Source organism: Tyto alba, unplaced genomic scaffold (assembly GCF_018691265.1).
Source record: "Tyto alba isolate M040663 unplaced genomic scaffold, T.alba_DEE_v4.0 Super-Scaffold_22, whole genome shotgun sequence".
Classification (NCBI taxonomy): Eukaryota; Metazoa; Chordata; class Aves; order Strigiformes; family Tytonidae; genus Tyto; species Tyto alba.
Window position 1 is genome coordinate 7,346,961 of NW_024881296.1, and position 22,953 is coordinate 7,369,913.

At 39.3% G+C, this 22,953-nt stretch overlaps 1 protein-coding gene across 4 annotated transcripts in view; it reads right to left on the reverse strand.

Moving 5' to 3' along the window:
* Positions 1 to 22,953, reverse strand: part of PCNX2 (pecanex 2) — a 160,505-nt gene that overhangs the window by 21,619 nt on the left and 115,933 nt on the right. For all 4 annotated transcript variants that reach the window (XM_042795740.1, XM_042795741.1, XM_042795739.1 and 1 more), the window contains exons 24-27: positions 19,291 to 19,349; positions 16,734 to 16,949; positions 5,214 to 5,467; positions 658 to 891 (exon numbers count right to left, since the gene is read on the reverse strand). In XM_042795740.1, the coding sequence (XP_042651674.1) occupies positions 658 to 891; positions 5,214 to 5,467; positions 16,734 to 16,949; positions 19,291 to 19,349 (763 nt within the window). The remainder of the gene's footprint in view (positions 1 to 657; positions 892 to 5,213; positions 5,468 to 16,733; positions 16,950 to 19,290; positions 19,350 to 22,953) is intronic.

Here is a 22,953-nt window from a genome sequence, read left to right on the forward strand (position 1 = left end):
AATGACTGCTGGCCACGCGTGATCTTAGTGGCTCAAAGCACGTGAATGTGCAGCTGTAAACCTGCCCTTGACCTCCCAGAGCTGCGAGGTACTTTCACACGGTGTTGTGGCATGGTTCACGTTCCAATGACGAGCTCTCAGAGGTGACCGATACCACCAGTGAGCTTATTTATGCACTTCCCTACCATTTGGAGACCACAGCCAGTGTATCCTTTGGGAAGGATATGCAAACACCACAAATGTTGGGCAAGTGTACCCAAACACTGGTAACACTGAAGGAACAGTAATGCTCTGATGACATTCGCCGAACTGACCTTGCTCGAGCAGTACTTCTGCAAGCACTTGTTATATCCACACTTGCTAGAGCTGATGAAATTAACGGTGTTAGAAGAGTGCACAATAAGGAACTGGCTCAGTGTTCAAAGACTAACAGTCCTTAAAAGTCTAGTTTTTGCACAAGGGTGGTCCCCAAAATACGTTTTTTCCATTCCACAAAACATGTATTTTCTTTTTAAGTTAAATCTGACAGCTGAAATGAAATAAATTTTATTTTATTAATCCTGAGCAAGCAAAAGAGTAACCATGCATCATATAACTCCTATCCCAAGAACTAAAACTACTACTGCTAAAAATAAATAAAAAAAAAAGCAAGCTTACCTCCACCCTTTTTCTAGCACAGAACTGAATCCAATCCAGATAAACACTGCAGAAACTGGCCCTTGTTATTCCTTGGAGACATGGAACATAATCTTCATCTATGTTAATGTTAAACATTGCAAGGTCACGTTCAATATAATGCCACTTTGCATAAGGCTGCAGTATCTTTTGGATGGATTCATCTTTTATCCAGTCAAGGACTTTGGGAGAACTTGCTGTAAAGTATATGATACTCTGTTGACAAAATGTGCAAATGTTAGTCACTCTCTGATTAAAGCAGATCTATTTTACACAGAAGAGAATAAATCGAATGGGACCACATTAACTACTCATAATGGTACATATTTTTCCTATTTTTTACTGCTTGGCATCACTGCTTCACAAAACTGTTCAAGTTAGATGATAATAACTGATATCTAAATAGCAGACAACAGAAAAAGAAGTAGTATTTTCAATACCCTTCTGCCTCACGGGAAAATTAATACAAACAATAGACTATGATAAGAATACAGAGTTCTGTCATTCAAATGTGTTAATTACTGAATATTAGTGGGGTTCTAGAGTCTATCACCAAGTAGGTGATACTGATAAAAGTTTAGGCGTGTTTTGAAAAAACAGTAGTAGATGGTCACATGCTCAAAATACAACTCTTTCCTCCATGGACTTCCCGTTTTTTGGAGACAAAGCTTTGCTAATTCTTTAACAAAAACAGTTCCCCCATGATTTAACCACAAACATGAGATCTGGCAGATGTGTACAACAAAAGTCAGAAAATCCCTGTTAGAATTGCTGTTTTCTTTCTGCATTTAGTAGCATCACTATTTTTGTTATTCGTCAATGAGGCCAGTAAAGAATAATGGATTTTTTCCTTATATGTCGGGTTAAGAAGCTGGTAACTGATGTAACTGTGTTTGCTTTTCAAGCACTGAAGGAGGAGCGGCATTCCGCAGAAGTTCTTTTACCAAATGCAGAAATACTAGAAAGCAGCAACACTTGCATCTCATATCTGTGTCTCAGTTCTTAACTTTAAGTTGTTGTAACCGCTATGCCTGGAGCCATTAAAATAAAATAAAATAAAATAAAATAAAATAAAATAAAATAAAATAAAATAAAATAAAATAAAATAAAATAAAATAAAATAAAATAAAATAAAATAAAATAAAAAATGTAAAAAAATAATCTATCCAAACCAAATTTAAAGCATATTTTCAAAAGAATATGAAACTTAAGGAGAAGTTCCACTGCTGCAAAGGAAAATGGCATCAGCTGGAAAGTCCCATTATGATGCTTTATGATTATAATTCTTGTTTTAATAAAATATATTAATTTAGAATTGGAATCCAAAGCAAACAAGGGGCAAATGAACATGACTGAAGATGATGTAGTTCTACTTTACCCATGCACTGGAAATACTATGAACCAAATAAATGTATAAAATAAAAATACAATGGATTAAAAAGGGCAGAAGCACTATCAGCCTTTTTAAAAATCTCAGATGCCTCCCACAATTCATCTTTCAAATCTATTTGAAATACATAAGCAGGAGGAGAATTAAGCTCCAGATGAAAAAGACAAGACAGATACAGACTGAGGATGGATCCTTAAATTCTGGGCATGTGGAGAACAATACACTCTTTAAAAAGATGCATGCAGAAACAATAGGAGCTGAAAACACAGCACTCAGTGAATGCAGACTTCTTGAATACTAAAAGACGTTTAAATAAGAATATATTGAGAAGACATGGAGGAGACACGAGGGAAAAATATCACAATAGTTGGGCAGGAAATGATTTCAAAATGTATGCAGAAGGGCTACAGAAGCTGACCCACTGTATCTGTGGAGAATAAAAATCCTTTCATAAGAAGAAATATGGGCCTTTCTAGGCTGCCAATGAAACTGCAAATGAAATAAATACAGTAGGAATAAGACACTCAGTGCAACTCACTGGAACTCATTGTTTAAAAGACCAAAAAGGTAATTATTCTTGAAGGATAGGAGAACTGAAACAAAGCAAGATCTTCATTGATTGTCAAAACAAAGATTGCTTTTTTTATTATTCTCACCTGTGTTTACAAAGAAGCAGTTTCAGCTGAGAAAAAAAAAAATCAGACTTGCAATCAGACATAAAAACAGCAAAAACTTCTGCTACCTAATTAAATTCTGCTTTTAGTAGCTCTTCCTAGATATGTTTTGTGCATAAGTACATCCTCAACTATATGGCAATTCAGAAATAGTATGGTAAATATTTACAATACTGTAAGCTACAAAGAATAAACTAGAAGTACTCCCAGTGCTAAGTGCAATGGAAGTGCAGTTGCTGTAGAAACTCCGGCCTAAGTGTTTTCTGAGCTTGTGATTTATGTGACCTGAATACTGCATTAACTAGAGTTCTTCTTACAATTAGTTTCCTACACAGTTAAAAAGAAGGTGTCAGGGCTTTGAAATGTTCACAGTGAAATTGCACAGGGTCTTCAGAGCTCAATATTCCCCCATAAGAAAGAGTTGGGCAAGGAATGAATTCTCACCTCTGTTTCTGATATTGTTTGTCTGGAGGTAAGTACTAAATAAACAGGATGAAAGTTGATCTGATACATAATATAATCTTCTCACCTTCTGAGGCTGTACCAAGGATTCTACCACATCTTATCAAAGATCCTCTTTATGGAAGAAACTAATAACTTGAAGAATAGGAGAAGAATATCTCCACATAGCTTTCTTTTGGAAAGTGTCATTCTAAAGAAGGGATCTCCTGAGCATGCTCTCCCTTCTCTCCCTAGCCCAGGCTAATATCGAAGCTGCCAACAGGTTATTATTATCTTCTGTTCATCCTTCCCCGAGAAGCAGATGAAAGGACTGACACCTTTCTGAGAATGAAGATCTGTCAATGCAGTGTTACAGTGCTGGCTCAACTAAATCCAACCAAAAGAGATTGGATTTTCACACCTTCAAATCCATAGGTGGTGGACATTAACAAAATCTGCATATAGTGGAGATGGACCCACAGCATAGCTCCGTCGGGTGGAGATCCTTTAACTTACCTCCCTTTTACTCAAAACAAGATAATTAACCACACCTGTATCACCAGGGACACAAGTTTGTCCAAGCAATCTTACCCACATCAGCTGCTTCTCAGCTATGTCCAGAACCAGAAGCCCTACACTACCTTTCAGCTAAGTTATACTTCCCATGTGATGAACTTCACACTTTACATAAGTCCTCTACATATTTGTTGACTTAAAGGCACTAAAACAGTTCTAGTTTACAAAACACAGTTCTTTACCGCTTGAAACTAATAAGCTGCTGATTTGATTGCAGCTTAGACTGGGATATTTTTCAGTCTCGTTCGCCGTCAAAAGCCAAGTCAAGTTTATGTTCAGGTTATTCAGGTTGCCTTTTAAAGTAAAGAAGTGAAGCGATTGTAGAGACATACTCATTTCAGTTTAAATAAAGGTTTGATTTTTTTAGCTTAGATGAATCGCTTAAAAACTACTTACTTTATAGCCACAAAACCAACTTCTAAGATTAAAAAATCATGCTCACATGCAGTTTTGTTTCTAATTAGTTAATTAAACAAAGCAGATTGGTTACCAGGCCTTACTGCCTGTAAAATTATTTTACAAAGTAATCGACTGCACGATCAAAGCAGCTTTGTGAGGCAATGATCTTGTTTTTACTGCATTAGCTCACTTGCAAAAAAAACCTGATTAGCTTATTTACAGCAGGTCTCTCTCTAAGGTTGACAGTATTTTTACAACTGCAGAGATGTAAGTAGGAAGGAGATGGTAGGGATGATTGAGAGCTTTAGTGACTGCCTTCATAGCAGTACCAGTGGCATAGGAAGCAGCATCTGGCTCTTGTTTCAGTAGAAGACAATAAAGCGCAGACATTTCTTCATTTTCTGGACAGAAAACCATTTGGCAGAGGATGAAAATGTCTTGCTAGACTATAAGGTTCAGTTATTTTAACAAATTAGTATCTTGTGACCATTGTGTTCTTAATAACAGTGCAAATATAGAAGTGATGTAAAGGAATTACCGTTTAATCAATTGAATAAAACAACTACAAATGTGTTGTGGTATATATACTAAACAGCAGGTAATTTTTTTGTGCTACTAAAAAAGCACATTTGAGAAACAGCTCTTCAGAGATTTCCTAAGAACCTCATGCTTGTTGATCTTTTTTTTTTTTTTTTTTTGCCAGAAAAAACAGTGGAAAGGCCAAGTCAAGAAGAAATAACAAACTGTCAGTGAAGTTTTGCTGTGTAAGAACACTTCCTCTGACTTTATTGCTTAGAGGATGTTAACTCTCTTGATTTCTGCTTAAGCATGCCTGCGATCTTCTGGACTAACTGTAAGTATAAGTGGTCAGAATCAAATGTAGCGAAGGGAGGTATGAATTAATTATCCCTGTCTAACATCAAGTCAGCCTGACTGCTGGTAGTGCAAACGAATAAATATAAAGCCAAAAACTTCAAATGCTTTTTCTTCTATAGACAGCCAGCACTCTATTTGACAAACCTGCCTAGGAATAAAGTACATTTACCCAACGAGTTTACCTTTATATAGTATCTGATAAGTATTCTCCGCAGATCGAACACTTGCAGCATTGTTGCAGCGTTGTTATCAATGATGCTATACCCTTCCAGGATGTACTGGGTTCGTGTTATTTCCCACGTCAGCCATCGGAGGTTGAAGGCTGCATTACATGATAACAAGTGAGGCAAGTGCCCGGGCTTACAACAGCAGCAGCCTTCGTTGTCTTCATCTCCTTCTGTTATAGCTTCCACTTCTCTCTGCTGGCAATATGTCCCTTGGCAGTGAGGAAAAGAGAGTATGCTGCCAGTTATTGGGGGAGGAGGAAACAAAGGACTTCTTACAAGCTGAAACACTATGATTGAAGGCTCTATGCACTTAGCAAAATTCTAATAGAAAGAGCTACAGAAACAAATTACATGTGCCAATTGATTGATGCGCAGCAGCAAATAAAGGGCTGTACATCATTTATTTACCATCACCTACAAAAGCCAAAAGGACCTGATCTAATGTTCTAGGCATTCGGTTCTGAGCTGAGCTAAACTACAGACCACAGCTTCTGCCTTAGTAAAGACTCACCAGGAAGCAGCACTGAAGAGTCCTGCTCCATCAGGCACATTAAGCAAATTGATCCAGGTCTCAGTCTGCCTCTTCAAATAACGTACAGGATGCAAACAAAGACTTTACAGTGTGTCAGAGCACTTGTAAAATCTGGGGTTTAGAAAACTATCTTGGAAAGCAGGTTCCAAAAATAACATCCACCAGGTTGTTCTCCCTCCCACTGGTGTAACAGCTACTCTGGATCAGACATCTCTAATGAATAGCACTAGCACCAGTGTATGATGAGGACAGAACATCTTTCTAATTAGCCTATTAAACAGGCTATAGATCAAAATAGAGTAAATCTTTCTGAAAAAGGCACGTTAACTCAAAAAGAAGTCATGAGACAGATGCAGAAGCATCTATCTGCTCTGCAGACTCTGCATTTCTGGCCTGTGCTGTGCACACTAGCTGGTCAAGCTGAGCCCTTCAGAATTTGAAATCTGTGAGTGTGGCTTCTACACTATGTAGGGCACTACGGATCAAAACTGAGGTGGACACCTATCCTCTCCCTCCACTGTTCTCAAAATACATGAGTTCTATGTTCTGCATGGATGAACCTTTTTAAAATTTGCTCTCTGTGGGCTGTTGCAGAACTTACTCTCCACTGAATTTGTACACAAACCATCTTTCAAGGCCATCTCCTATGATCCAAGTCACACATATGTCTCGCATGGGCCTTCTGCCAAAGGTTTAGTATCACCCCACGAGAGAGCTGGCTCCGCCAGCTTCCAAATGGTCTCGGTAGGAGAGGAAGGTGCTAGACACTGTGCTGCAGTTCAACAGCTATCAACCCCCCCTGCCAGGACCAACAGACCCGTTCCGCTGTGTCACGGTAAATGGGAGAAGATTTTGGCTATGTTCATCCTCTGAGCGTTGGACCAGGACAGAATAGTGCCAGCTCCAATCCCCCTGCAGTTTGCCAGCACCCCGAAAGAGAGCCTGGAGCAAGGCAACATCCCAATGGCCTTTCTGTGGAGCGTCGTGACAGTCGCCGTGCCCTCGACTGTCTGTCGCGGTCCCATCACAACTGTCTGGTCAACAACCTGTGGACTTTAGCTTGTACCGACAGAAGTAGCACCCAGAAAATATTCCTTTCTCTGCCCTAAGAAAAGCCTTTCAAAATATAACAAAATATGTTAAAGTATTGGTTACCACCTCTTTTTTTGGCTGTACACCTTCTAAAATGTATTCAGCAAGCAAAAACACACCAGAAAAAAGAAGAACAGGAAGATCTGAAGGAAATGTGTGAGAAAAAAACAGGATTGTAGCCCTAATAGATGGGAGAAAAAAAGATCCAGTATATTCCAGCATTCTCCGTTCAATCTTCTATAAGTGAAAATTTACACTGTCTATCCAGTTCTGTTCACACACTGATATGTATTCCTCTTTGGACTCCAGAGATATACAGTATGACAAATTATTAAATGTCTTCAAGTCACCCAAATATAAACATCTTTCCTTTCAACACTGCCATCAAGTACAAACATGGCCTATCAAGCTGACATTTTCAGTTGGACTGGACATGCACTGGACTGCTTCTGCTTCGTATTTCACAGATTTCTACATGAATTAACACTTATTGCTCAACAGCAAAAAAGCAGCAACTTGTCTGGGTCAGTGGATGCTTTTCTGAAGTCAAGTCAAAACACATTGTACTCAAACTGAAGTAGGGAAAGGCATAGTCCTTGCACATAGCTCAAAGAGAGTAAAATATCTACTCCATGCTGGTGCTGTTACCTTTTAATAGAGTCATGTTTATTTTTGAAAGTTTAAAGGTCCTTCAGTATTAAACTGAATTTAAGAAAAGATACATTTTCATCCCAGGTGCTAAATTAAGTATTGCCAAATGTTTATAAGCGATGAAAAACACAAGCCTAATAATCAGCTGCCACTGATCCCCTTACAACTAAGGGAATTAAAGATGGCTTTGCTCAGTCTATGTAACTCTATTTTATAATATTTTATTTCTATTTTAAAAGTCTATGCAACTCTATCATATTATGTAAAAATATTTTTTTTCTTTTCATACGGAAATATCACATTTCATTCCTATGGAATGCTGACTGTTTCTATGTGCTTTTTGTACTATCTCTATTAATAAATACAAAATACTATTACTGCAGATTCTGTAATTACTAGTTCTCTTAAGCCACATATTTTGTAAAATATGGGGCCTAAAGCAGCTGGCAAGGCAAGTAATAGGTGAATTTAAGAGACCCTCAATGTTTGAAGGAAGCTGTCATCACATGCATAACAAACAGAAGATGCCAGAACAATTATTTGCATTCTCATCTAAGTCAACAGGTAAAAATGTCTCCAAGTCATCTTTGTAACATCATTTTAATTAACTAAAGTTAAAATTATACTACAGTGGACACCATCGACGTTGAACCTGAGGAGTGAGAGACATTCTAACTGGGACCATGTTATTACAGAAGCTCTGGGAACCAACCAAAGGTCATTTTGCAGATTTATTCCAAAGAATGAAATCAGGGCTGTGCTCTTCAACATCTGGCAAACACGCACTTGCTTAACAAAAGCTCTTTGATGGACTTGGGTACTACCACCTTGGAGATCTGGTGTCTCTTGACTTCTTGCAGAGCCTCTGGGGTGCCCCTGTTAAGTGTAAAGGTATAATCTGAGCCATGGCCTGTGATCTGACAAAACACCAAATCCCTACTATCATGCTGATGATGAATATTTCCAAGCGATATCTAATAAAAGGGCTCAAGTCTGCAAAGACAAAATGCAGGCTTGATGCTCAAGTGCACGTTGGTTCTCTCCCAGTTCTTGCAGTCAGTTCTAGAAAGACTGCCAGTAATCTTCTCTCATCTTCAATTGAGCCTTACTTTAATCCATAATGCACTGGCTGGACTTCAATGCCACAGATTTGCATGTTACTGCGAAATTTCATTTTACCAGTGTCTACATCAATCGTTTTTGGTTCATTACTCTAGACACTGGCACTGCAGAGACTAAGAGCATGTGCTCAGCTTTATGCATTGAGCCAAAAGGGACAAGTCACAGTAAATGAAGTTAAGCATTTATGTACATCTTTTACAGAAGGGTGACCCTAAACTTCTGTGTACATGTTATAAGCTGATGATTTAAATGACAATTTTTATATTGCTTCTCAAAAAATTATGAAGTTCAAGCCACTCAGAGAAAATTATTCATAAAACCAAAGAGCAGGGAGCAGAACGTGCACTTCAGTTCTGCAATATAATTAAGTGTAGTGCCATTGAATATTAAAATACAGGAAAATGTTTTCACTGTTAATTAGTCATTTTAAAATCTGAGGGAAAACATTTTTTTTACATTTCTTTCTGCAGTAGAAAGAAAATAAGCTCTCGCACTTCACTCAAGCTTAGACATTCACTGTGATCCTTGCGAGTATAGATGAGACCAATTCATTTGTAAGATATCTAACACTGGATGGCTGCCAAAAATCCATCAACGCAAAAACATGTGCCAGCTGAACAAAGCAAGGTCAATCTATGTGAGTTCAGGAGAAAACCAGGGTGAGAACCTGAAGCTCCTGCTATTTTCCTGACACATCAAGACTCAAGGACTGACTTGGGCTCTGACATAATGATCTGACCTAAATGGAAATGGGAAAATTGAAACTGAAGACTGTAATCTCATTTCTAGAGGATACATAAAATACACCTAAATTAATGACCACCCAGCCTTCCAGAATTTAAGGCTGAAATCAAAGTGTGCTTTTGAATTAAATTTTGAAAACAGTGAGTGAAAAGAAAAGCAATTTTCCATTTTGAAGGGCCAGAAAAAAATGCCCTAGCACAATCACATACTTCTAAAAGCAGTTTTGATTTCCATAAAACACTTCAGTTTAACAACGCATCTAGAACGGGGACTAATTATTGTGGCTAAAGGTAGTGAGTGATTGCTTGAGCACTAAGGATTGCTGACATACAATAAGCAGCCATGGTGCCAACGTACACAGAAAGGGCTGATAGGGCTTATGCACTAACCCCAACCCAACGATGTTCAGATGATCATAAATCGCTCTCCTGCACTAGGCACCTCAAGCTTTAAACTCTGTTACCCCAACAATCAGTTTTGCACTAGGGGATTTAATTAGGTGTTAAATCTGAGAGATGGAGCTAGATGCGGAGGTGGGAGCCATGAAGATGGACTGAAGCCCAAGGTAACTCTGTCCATAGGCCACAAAGAGGTCTCTTCATCTACAACTCCACAAAAATGCCTGGTTGCTCACCATTAGTTTGGCAAAATCAGGCAAATGAATATTTTACAAATAAATACATTACACTGGAAACATCTAACTCTGCTCTACCAAGATCTGCCGCAAATCTGAGTATTCCCAAATTCTGATGGATAAGGCTCAGGATAGCAGCTTAATAAGCAGCAAGTTATCACCCAAACGAGGCAGAAAGATCATAAGTACAGTCACTGAATGGCCATCTGCTCCTGAAATGAAAGTGTCGTATCTAACTCCAGAAACACAGAAAAACAAATACTTCAAAAAGAAGTGAACCGAGCTCAAAAATGGAAACTCATGAACCCCAGAACTGGACATGTTCTGGAAACCAGCAACTGTCTTGCCTCCTTCCTGCTCTTTTCCTTGTGGAATTGGGATTAAGAACAGTAATTTACTAACTCTGATAGTCTCAGGTTGTTTAAAAGAAAAATCTCAGGACTTAAAAGACAATATGAATTTCTCAAACATCAGAGATATTGGTTATGAAACTGTGGTTTGGTTTTCAGCTGCTTTAGGTGACTGTATGCCTGAAAAATAGTGTGGTTTTCAAACCAGATCAGTTGGTCTAGTAACAGGCATCCCCCTTTCTTAGAAATCTTTCCTTTTCTTGGTCTATAGAGAGACATTATGGAAGCCCAGGTGGAAGAAAGCATTCTCTAAGGATGCTAGTTGTTAAACTTTCAGCTACCAAATACCAAGAAAACCTCTCAGTTCACCTCTTTTGGAGTGCAATGCAAGAAACATCATCTTGTTTCTGGCAAAGACTTTTTTCTCAATAAAAAGGTTGCAGTGCACCAAATAACATTTTCCTTCCTTCCAGAAGTCTTCTCCAGCGCACCTATATATACATAATAAAATTGTGTAAGGGAGGAAAGGAAAAAAAGATAACAAATATTTATTCTAGCCTGTGTTACAGAAACTATTCTAAGTCAAACTGAAATTCATAGATGGCTTCCACTGCTGGAGCACTATTGTACACCTAGAAAGATTTGTACATCACAGATTTCCTGCATTCGACAAAGTATCATCTTCCCTGTTTCATGTCATTTTTCCCAATTAAATCTCCAAGATTAAAGATACCCTTTTGCATCCTTCCTGTTCATGCCTCTAGTATTTCTGAGCATTGTGTCTCTCAGCCTTTGTTCTTTCCCACAAATAATACACTCTGTTTTTTAATCTCTTCTCCAAAGAGATGTGTTAAAAATGGCTCTTTTTCTCTGAACTCATTGTAATTTATTGATACCTTTAGATGGTCTGGTGCATACATTGAACATACTTCAAGTGTGGTCTCAGGAAAGAAATGAAGGTGGGCACTTTTATTTCCCAACAACAAGAAGTGATTTGTAAAAGCAAAAAGTAAAAGCTGCAACCGCTCTTTAAATAAAGAATGATTCTTGCTAGTGCTGCAGAGCCTTCAGACACAAAAATCAGACACCAATAAATACTCCTTACACTGGTAATGTAATTGCTACTGTAATAAAACTATACATCGTACACATACACTGCAGAAATGAGTAACTGTCCTTATTTCTTAGATGACTGATATTTTTTCTTAGATATACTGTGCCTAAAGTGTATACCCTAAACTGGCTGCGTTCATACACCATTTTGCGTGTGAAATCAGCTAGCTAACACATAGAAAGCCCCACGGGCAATCCCATCCTGCTGTCACAGCTGCCTTCCACTACATACAATTACATCCGTGTCTGCTCTGCGCTTCTTTCCTTGATTCATCTAATGAAGTTCCAAGTGAAGCATGAACATTGCGCGTGCAACAGGCAGTAACAAAAAAACCACAGCAGAGATTTAGAAGTTAATCACATGATTGAAGAGTATCGGGCATAAGTTAGAAAGCAGCTCTTCAAGATTTCAGCATCACCATCCATAAGTAATTTCTGCACATGTAACACACCTAACTGGATATTCTCCAAAAGACATTTTGTAGAGGCACAGACTAAACAGAAAAATATTTTAAGTCTTCCCTGTTCTAGAGGGAACTCACGGGAGCTAGATATTTTGACGTTCTTTCTGCTTGTTCCCTGATTGCGGGTTTTCCCCTGTCTCTTCCTTTCAAATTAGATGATACATTATGCATTTCTTCCAGCAGGCTGCTTTTAGCATACCTCTGTGGTCTAACACAGACAGTAGAGTTAAGTTACCAAAGGGCTTGATTATCCCACACCAACATGCAGCCACCTGAAAGCTTTCACCTAACCCGAACTCATTACTACCCTATCTTCATTTTTGGTAAAGGAGGAGTTGGGTGTCTTCTCTCAATGCCCAGAGGTATTGAGGCTCCTCCCTGCTTAATACACAGGATGAATGACACAATGGAGGCACATCCCCTCTCTGTCTGTAGAAAGGGAGTGCAAAGAACCAATTCATACAAGGTGCTTAATCTGAACAGGACTAAAAATGGATGAGAGGAATCTCAGCTTTGCTGGCACCTTCTGCCCACAGTACACTTAAATTCGGAAGACTCTAGGACCCCTTCTTCAGGCACCACTGTGGCAGTATTGCCAACACAGCTTTTCAGCTACCACAATGTGAAACACCCATAGGAAAACCCAGCACTCCACAATGCAAATATTGCTTTTGGTTTACTCATAAACAGAAAACAGTCACAGACACAGAGAACACTGTTGTGATTCACTAATTTCTAAAGCAAACATAGACTTCCTATTTAAGGAACAGCAGATTTTTAGGCCCTCAGTTAAAATTACTTGTTTGAAATTGAAGTCAAGCAGCCAAAGCTCAAAAATCACAGATTTCAAGTTCCACCTCTAGCCCTTTTTTTTTCCCCCCTTGTGGGAAAACATTCTGTACAATGAAAGGAATCAGGGTCCTATGTGAAAAACACTGCATGACCAGACAACTAAAAATAGGAATGTGAGATGCCCAAAGCAGAGGAAATGAGCCTAGTGCTTAACAACTGCCTCTTGACTTCATAACCACCAGGTTCTTTCAGGGCATACACTCTTCCCACTTACGCCAAAAAAAAAAAAAAAAAAAATCCTACTGTATTCAGTGGTACCCCACACCAGTCATTTGCAGGGTTTGAAAGGGGGAAGAACATGCCTAGTCGATGCAGGAGATGGCTCTTGGTGCTGCATGGGGGCAGCCCACGCTACCTTCCTGCCCCTGCAGGCAGCGATCCTGCTTAAAGGAAGGAGCCAAGAAAACCTGCTAAGGAAGAGTTTCAGCTCAGTGTCACCTTTCACAGAGCCTCCTTGGGACAGCCCTTGGCCTACCCCCTTAGGCAGCTTCTGCCTTCAGGTCCCGTGTCTGGGCACCCCTGCGTAACCCCTACGGCCCCACCAGAACAGCCCGGCTCCCTGCTGACGTCAGGACAAAACCTGTTATGGGAAAGGCATGATGCTGCAGCATAGTTTATCTGAAGCACACCAGTCCTGATGGGTTACCTGGAGACACAAACAAGCCTCCGGTGTCAGCACACCACCTCAGCAAGGCTCCACTGGGCACACAGCAGACTATCTGCCCACACTTTGCAGTCCATGGAGCTCTGGTATTAGTCTGCATCAGACAGATCCATCTCATCTGGCTTGTGCCTGGTTACCCTCTGGGCTTCTCTGTTCTTCCTACTCCATCCTTAAGCAGGCTTGTAACTCCTGTGGTTTCTCTGGCACCCATTCTGCACAGTCCAGTGGGGTTCAACTCTCACATGGCATGCCAAATTCTATGTGTTTGAGCTGTTCTTTCCTCAGGTATGTTCCTTTATTCAATCCTACCTGACTTCTCTGTTCCAGGCCAAACAATGTAATAACGATACTCACACACTGCTAGTTTCTCTTCCCATAACATCTCCTCTACCCAGAGAAAATATTCTGAAAACTGAAGTAACTTCTTTATATACCACATCTGTAAGGACACAAATTAATGACACATTTTCTCTTATTAGAATAGCATCATCCAGTGGATTCAGAGAAGAGAACTGGGGGAGCCCGTTTCCTTCCCATTTCCATCCTTTTCCTCTCCTAATATTGGGGAATCTCTTCCCTCAGTGATACTCTGAGGGTGAGGAGGAATAGGGAACTGGATTTGCACTGACGATGAGCTAAATCTAGGTGAGATTCCCATGCCCTTTTCCCAGTTCTCCTCCAGTAACTTGTCTGTGCTTTCCCAGTTCAAGGTTTGCTGCTGCTTTCTTGGTCCAGGTTTTTTGAGCACTTAGGTAAGGGCTCAGACCCAGCTGAATTTAAAGACCTGTTGCAGCCAGCAGACATGTTGGATCTATTCACAAAGCAAACCAGCTACGGTACTAACACTGAACAGCATTAGGCAATCTGCATGGAAAGGTCCATTTCCACACCCATTTGATTACTTAAACTGTGATTTTAGGGAACACAGGGATGCTCTGACAGGTGGCACACTGCAATTTTTGAGCTTTACTTTCAGATCCAAACGCAAAATGGCACTTTCATGGTAATGAACCATCCTGACTCCAAGTCAAACGGTCTTCCCAAACCACTTTGCAACAAAACTATCTAGTTGTTCACCATTCAACTTCCAGCTCATTATGCCCATCTGCTAGGCCCCATATCTTTTTATCCAGCTAGCACACGATTTGAGGATCCTCTCACATTTTTTCATCTGTTTCCAACATTTTTCTTGAACTGCCTGTGGTGATGATGGAGAGGGACCCAGCAGTAAATGGCAACTGCATCAAGGAAAAAAAACACAAAACTCATGCAATTTAAGCATGAAAGTGATTTTTTTTTTTCTTCTGTGTGTTTCACATGCTACAGTGAACTATTTTAACACAAAAGGATGATCAGCAAAGATAATTTTCTGAAATTAGAATGCAAGTTAATAGAAATGTACATGGTCCTGCTTACTCAAAATCCCAACAAATCTGAACAAAATGTCAACATTGTCCAAGAGATGTCTCTTCTTTAACACACATAAATCCCTCCTGGAAGTCACTTTTCTTTCCAGATCTGCAGAAATGAATGAACTATGTCTTGCCTTCACAGGGTTTTCATAAAGAATTGTAACTGAGCAACCTAAGAGGAGCCCAAAAATGACAGGCTTACTAAAACTCTCTTAATAAAAAAAAAAAGGCAATTATCTCAGAGATTTACCAGCCTGTGAAACCAGTGGTACTGTAACTAAGAGATATGAACTGCCACACTATTTAACTGTTCTTGCAGAACACCATAACTCTGCATTTGTCTGGCATGGATTTGAAAGAAGTAATAACATATTCCAAATCTACCCAAAAAAAGCTTTCCACCTGTGAACTCTGTAGGGTACTTAGCCTATCCCTCACACAGCAGCACCACTGCTTACCTTGGGGGCACACCAGAGAAGATAATACTTACACTGATGTCTTTGAAGAAAGCCACACAGCCACACATACATCATCACCATCATCATAAACAACAAGAAATTATAAGGCTAATAAACAAATAATTTATTTTCCTTTCCAGCTGCTTTTTCTTACAATTTGCCTTTATACAGAATAGCTATCTCTTCAGGTACTACAATATCAAGATGTTTCAGGTATTCACTGTTTTCTACACAACTTTTCTTAAGATTCAGGAGTGTCATCTTTGTCCCCACTATACAAGAAGGAAAGTGAACATTAAGCATTTACCACAACATGTTCCACATCCTACAGGGAGTCTGTCACAGATTGAAGACTTGAGCCCACACTTGTTATTTCCTAGTCTAATCTTCCCACACCTAAGTGCATTCGAAGAGCCAGTCTGTCTCTTATTTTCTCATACTCAACCTTGTTGAAAAGTTGCCTTGATTATACACTCCTCCACACATTGCCCATGAGATGCTTAGCCCTTGAGCCTGGGAAGCTATTTACTCTGGTATTTCAAAACTCCCATTACCTATAATTGCAAAGTGGTATCTTTGAAAAGTTACAAACCCAAGCAACAAACCCAGGCAGCCAACATGTACAGCACAAGCAAAATTTAAAAGCTGTTTAAAAGTTTTGTGGTTTTACTTTCATTTTTCTTCCTACTCTAGGGACAACAACAGACAAAACAACAGGAGTGTGACACTACGAGCAACTGGCCTCACAAAAGCTACACCACCGAGGAAGGGGATGCAAGAGCCATTCCTTAAAGAGGAGTGTCCTGACAGAGGAAGATACTAAACAAGAAGAAAGTGAGGTCCTTACTTCAACAGAAGTCCAAACTTCCTAAATAAAATAAATATGAAGCCCTCATTGCTTTGCTTCTCCTCTCCTGTTCTGCTGTGACCCAGACCATCTCAGCACTGGCATCTTGCATGATCTGACATAAGAAGTTATCTGTGGGAGAAGTCCTATGATATTTGGGTTTTTTTCAAATACAAGTTTTGGTGGGTTGAACAATTTTAAGAACAACTTTGGTTGGGAAAGAAATAATCTGAAAATACAATTAAGCGTAACCTAAAAGATCTGTGAACCAAGCAGGTAACTCAGCATGGCTTCTTTCTGAAAGTCTTATGATATTGCAGAATATGACTCCAAATTTCATAACGTTTAGGTCTCAAAACATTGTCATTCAAATAACAATAGAAAGGACTAAAGAGCTTTTAGAGAGACAGACAAATATCTAAAAAGAGAGAGAGAAAGATCCATAAACTCCATGTCCTACTATAGAGTTGTGATGGATTAAAAACCCAGACAGGGTTTGTTACTGTTTTTGTTGTTATTTAAATCATCAGGGATCCTTACCTCGAAATTCCAGCCCCCTGAGCTGAAAGGTGACAAGGCCATTTCCAATTTCGATCAAGTGCACAAATGCATTTAAATAATCCGATGCCAGAATAAAACAGTCTCCTGTGTTGTAGTTTCCCCAGCGGCCCAGAATCAAATCTCCACAAAGAGACTCCTGCAGAGATCTTGTCAAATGCTCATAAAAAATGGAGTTGAGATTATTGTCATCATTTCCTACAACCAAAGCAGCACACATTTGTAAAGAATAAAATTTATAATACACTAAGCCATTCTGCATAAAATTCCACATTCTTTTTTATTCCTGCATAAAGCTTCTTCCTCTAGCTGGACGGTATTTTCCTGATACTTTATACAATCTACATTTCCTAGGTAGATTTTAGCCCTTCAGAGAAACTGAAGCTTTTGTTTAATATGAACAATATTGTAAATAGAACATCAAACTAGTGATAACACATATTTCAGACTGAATCAAGTCACCTCCACGTTTTGCAACATCAAGCATTTTTTTGCTCCACTGAAAGCCTCTGCAATGCTAAGTTAATGTCTACGTATTTTTCTTAATTTTAAGAAACAAGAATCCATTATTATTCCAGAACATAAGCTTAAATTTGAATATTATTTCAGAGATTTTTAAATAATTCAGTCACACAACTTTCAGTAATTTCATTGGAATTTTTTTTCTTTTAGTCCTCCAGGATTTTTTCAAGTCTTTGTCCATAAAGTATCTGTTAGTACTTAAGATGAAGATACATATTTTAAAAGAGTTCACTTAGTATATGGAAAAAGAATGAAACAAGGTTCATTCACCCCTAGAATTGCTACCACTTCTTTAAAATAGTAGCTGTTCGATTACACATTGCGTCGACCAATTGTCCAGGTGAAAAACACCCCATCACAGCCTAGAAGTGTCATATCATAAAGGTCTATGGCGTTTAACTGGGTTAAAAGTAGCACTTTATGATGTTCATCTATGAAAGGCAATGAACCTTTCACAAATGCTAACATGGTGCCACATAACCCAACGTGGCGTTCATCTTGTGCTTGTACCCTTTTACATAATACATGCTTGACATGAGAACTGCTTTTATATGATGGATCGGTGTCTCACCTTCAAGACTTTTAAAATGCTGGTGCATGAATAGAAATACATGCACAAACCAACATCTTGTAGGTGTATCTGCATACATGAAAGTGTATGTGGATACGTATGTACAGCTACACATGAATATTTATGTATGTGCATATTTAGGAGCTCATCTAACATGGAAGAAAAAAAACAGAGGACATCAGGCAATAGCTTCCCCTACAAATAGCTCCTCAATACAAGAGCAGCAGTGGGTGTGTTACTGAGCTGTTTTACATCACCACGGCCATTATGTATCCAGCCCTGGTACGTATGTACACGCAGGTGTGTCTGCACCTACAGACATACTCAGATATTCACCTTCAGGAATATATTTGGTAAAAATCTAAACGAGTCATAAAATGAATCTTTTAAGCACACACACAAAAGGAATATTTTGCTTGAGCAATAAGCTTTAAAACATAATTAACTTATTAGCATATATAATCATGCTAAAGGTTATTGCTATCAGATGACAGAATGGCCTTGGGAAACATCTTAACCCCCTGCCTTGAAATGATAAATAATGAAAGAACACTATATATGCCTCAAACTGCTAATAACTCTCTCGCCTTCTTGGGACACCCTGGATTATACCCATTACTGCTTGAAGATACATATTTGTTCATGCTATTGATGTAACGGATAAGGATAAAAAGGGCAAAATAAAATCAGAACACTAAAGTGGAAGAAACCCACATATGTAACCCTGGCCTCTCTCACTAGGACCAGGACTTGGCACGAAACACTGGTATCGGTTTCCCCAAGAAAGGGCTCTGTCCCGCCAGGCGCTGAAGAGCACCAGCTGAGGTACCACACGCTCTCTGCATCCTCTGACTTGCCAAAAAATGTTCTTGCTTCCCAGTCTCATAGGAACCACTCAGTGCAGCCCAGGGAGGTGCTTTACATTGCCATGGATTGGGGCTCATTTAATGCCCCGATACCCAGAGAAGTCCACCATCCTTCCTACTTCTTCCTTTTACCCCCTCCTGCAGATTTTCCAATTTCCTTTTCCCTGCTCTCCAAAAAAGGTTTCTCTCCAGGGAAGAGGAGATACCTGTCAGCCCAAACTGCTCAGCAGTAGGGGAACCGTTAACCTGATGCTTTTTATCAAAACCTTTCCCTGCCCACAGTTGACCTTCAAGTCTAGTCAGGGTGTCTGCTGCATTCTCCACACAAACAGCAATGTTAAGATTAACCAAGCAATTTGCAGCCCAGCAGCTCTCTGATCAGCTACACAGAACTAAAGACTGAATTTATTTATCAAGTCACATGACTTAAACTGGTGCTCTGCTACATTTAAAACATTCTGGTTTGTTCACACAACATTTAAACCCTTTGCATCTCTTCAGCTTCCCAGGCAAAGCCTCGACAGTGTAAATACCTTACATTTTGCAAATCAAGCAAAACATTCAAACTCTGAGGTCATACCTGCATCCTTTTCGATCTGAATTGCCAGTCTGGTGTTGGAATGGTCCGATCTTTTGGTGCTGGAAATAAAGACATGTTGTACAGCCAATTCTGTTTTTTTTTTTTAAATAAGATTCACTCAAACCCACATTTTTATTTTTTTTTTAATTTATCTTCTCATTTTTTGTTTATATCATTACGCAGTTCACACTGTAATCCGTTCATTAGTTTACTCGGAGTAGGCATATATAGTTATTTCAGTTCAGTACTGCTATCAGCACACAAAACAAAAGTGTTCGTGTCCCTTCCTCCTCTTACTCAAACTCTTCCTTCCTCATTTTCCTTCTTGTGGGGCAGAATCCATTCAGAATTTGGCATCTGTGATAATACACAACAGTACATACTTAAATAATTGAACTGGCTCCAGAAGCACATCAGCCAGGTGCCACCAAAACAGCAAATAGAAAGAATATTAACTCAATCTTCCTTCCTTCCTAAGCCTTAAGAGAAACAGCTGGACTCAATGAGTTTTCTTTTTGCGAAAATATATCGGTGTGTGTGTATAGCACCTATGGGAAAATAACAACAACAAAATTCACTTTACTTAGTTTCACATTTAGCTAGGCAGCAACAAGAGAGTCCCTGGTCATTCTTATCACCTGGAAAAGAGTAAATTACAGGGTCTTAGTCCATAAGACTCTCCATGAGGGGAGCACAGGGCACACTGGAGATTTTGAATGGGCTGATGGCTGGCCAGTCAACTTACAAAGCCTGAATTTGGCTACTCACTTTGAGAACTTAAGACATGCCCCCAAGGAGACTGTGCCAAAGAGGGTGTAAGTTATATGGGAGGCTTTCAAACAGCTTAAATAACACTGAAAAAAGGACTGTGTCAAGCCACGGTAATGTTGTCTTTGAAGCACAGCAGAGAGTCTCTGAGAGCCTGTTTGTCCTCACTGCAGTATTGGCTCCCAGGATTTTGTGTGTCAATATACAGGTTATTTAAAACATTGGAAGTTTCTGAGCTGAAGCTCATGCTGAAGCCAGCTGGGAGAAGGATGCCATTGATGTCCCTAACGTTAGAAAGTCTCTTCATCCACCCTCTACAGCCTCCCCCAAAAAGCTGTGGAAAACAGACCAACAGAAATTCTGCATGCAGGCTTCTATGTAGTAGTCACAAGAGGAACAGAATTGCTCTACTTCTACTCCCCCAGCTTTAAAAATCATGTTCTTTACTTTGCAAGAAATATAGTTGGAGAGAATACAAGTCTTAATTAAAATTATTTGTAAGTAACATTAGTACATTATCTACATAGATTAACATTTTATTTGATGTATTATTTATCTTCTTGCCTTTGGTTGGCTTAGCTTATTGTAACTGCAGTTTTCATTTCCTATGCAACAGAAAATGGGAATGAGGGGGAAGGTCTTCTAAACAGTCCAGAATATAAAGAATGATTTTATTTCAAAAAGGTTGTCAGAATCCTTCTACCCTGATATACATCCACCTGCAATTGCAGCATATGCAAGAGTAAGCATAAAGATTAGGTTATGGAATTCAATCAATTTTCTATTCTCAGCAGAGAAATGCTGCTGATTTCCAAACGCGTATGTTTTAAGATTATGAGACTCCTTATTAACTTCAGTCCCTCTGAAATCAGTGTGGCAGTGTAAGGTACAAGTCAATACTATTCTTTACCCCAATTTTTTACCGACCTATAAAGCATTTCTGTTCTTAAGGCATACTGAGACCCATACAAATCAAGCAACACTTCAGAAAATTCTAATCTATAGTAAGTAGAAATCTTTTTGCCCAGCATGCAGCTCCGGCTCAATTTCTCTCCATCTTTTTTTTCTTTGAGAGAAAGATTCATGAAACAATCTGGGAAAATCAGGAGTGCTTCAGGACACTCCGAGAGGGATAATGCAGCCTGACTGGGAAGAAGGGAAGGAAACAGAACAGCTCTCACAAACACAACAAAACCAGGCTCCCTTCTGGCTTTATCCTCCCTTCCAAGCACAGTAACAGTTTCTTAAGCAGCTACAACATGGGCCTAAGGACATGACAGAAGAAAGTATTTACTTTTTCAGACACTACCAGAAAAACTCAAATGTTTATACAGACCTTTCGAAGCATATTTTTTTTTTCTTTTTTTAAGACTGAGGATAATATAGACAGTGCGTAAACATCTGTCCCAAAATTCAGTTTCGTTGAATAAATTCAGTCAGGTAGTCCATTTTGAACATTAAAAATCTTCCACAATTATTAGTACCCAAAGCTACGCCTGTACCTTCTTGAAGGCAGTGGGAATTTGCATAGCATTAAACGATAACACGCTGCACCTAACAATCAAACCAGCAGTGCCTTTACTCCTCGGCTTTTCGCTGTCACCTAGGACCTCTCAAAGTGAACTTTTGAGACTACTGGGTGATTTGGGCCTTCCTCCAGTGGCCTCTTGCTTTAAATTTGGTTGTTACCACTTATCCAAGGTGATAATTAGCTTAGTAATTGGATTTCTTCCTGAATTGCATTATTCTATGCAAACCGAGTGCAGGTCCTTTGGCACTTGCCCTAGAGAGCAAGTGATTGTGTTTGAACGTCTTCAGCAATTTTAAAGTCAACATCCTGCATAGTTCCTGAAATATCTACCTCATGCTCTTTCAACCCAGAATTTACATGGGCACTGAGATAATTCACCGGTTTGCATAGCACTGTTCATGCCATTATAACTATCACTTCCCTCTGCAAAAGGATGAAGTCACTTCCTATACTTTCCTTGTCCAAAAATACTGCCTCACTTTTCAACCTGGAAAGACTTTCTTCTCCCACTTTAGTCTCCTAATTTTGTTAGAAAGGCAGAAAAAAAGACTGAGGGGGAATTCAGGCAGCCTGGGGAACATACAGTGGGTGGTGAGAATTGGGCAAATTGAGAAGGATAAAAATAAATAAATAAATCATTGCTATGCTTATTTATAGAAGATGAAAATCAAATTGCAGCTGTTCTATCTGCCTTGATGTTGCTGGGTTCTGTCCCAAAACACAAACTCAAAATTTCCAGGATTCCAGCTGTGAAGGAGGGGATCTCTACTTTGACAGAACAAAACAAAGAAAAGCCGTTCTCCTCTGGGGGGTGCAAGAGATGCCTTTCTAGGGTAAATGCAAAGTTTTTCTTTGTCTGTGTCCATTGAATTTTAATCCTTCTTTCCATGACATCTAACAGGCAGATCTAACAGATAAACTTTACTGTGCTGCAGCCCTGTGATTATTCATGGGAGTCTGGAAAAAAAAATCCTCAACACTTCCGTGTGAATGCTTTACGCTGCTGGCACTATAAATGGAAGGCTTAGCATTAAAAACACAGTAGTAGTAGCAGGCTACAACAGAGAGGCAGGAGGGAGAATGAGGAGATGGCAGCATAAGCAGGCATCCATGAATATTTGAAGGACACTAGAGGCAAAAACAATGGTACTAATTGGAAACACAAGGATGCCCAAGCAGTTTTAAATTAATTTCATATAAAACACAGAATGATTTCGGTGTGATTATAACAGCAAAGGCTGGCAGCCCCTTCGTGCAGAACCATGCACAGGTTTTCTGGGGAGCCGGATGAAAGATACGCCTTAGGTTTAACTCACATTAATAAAGAAAGATCTCTTAAAAAGGAAAGCAACTTCTCCTTCCTG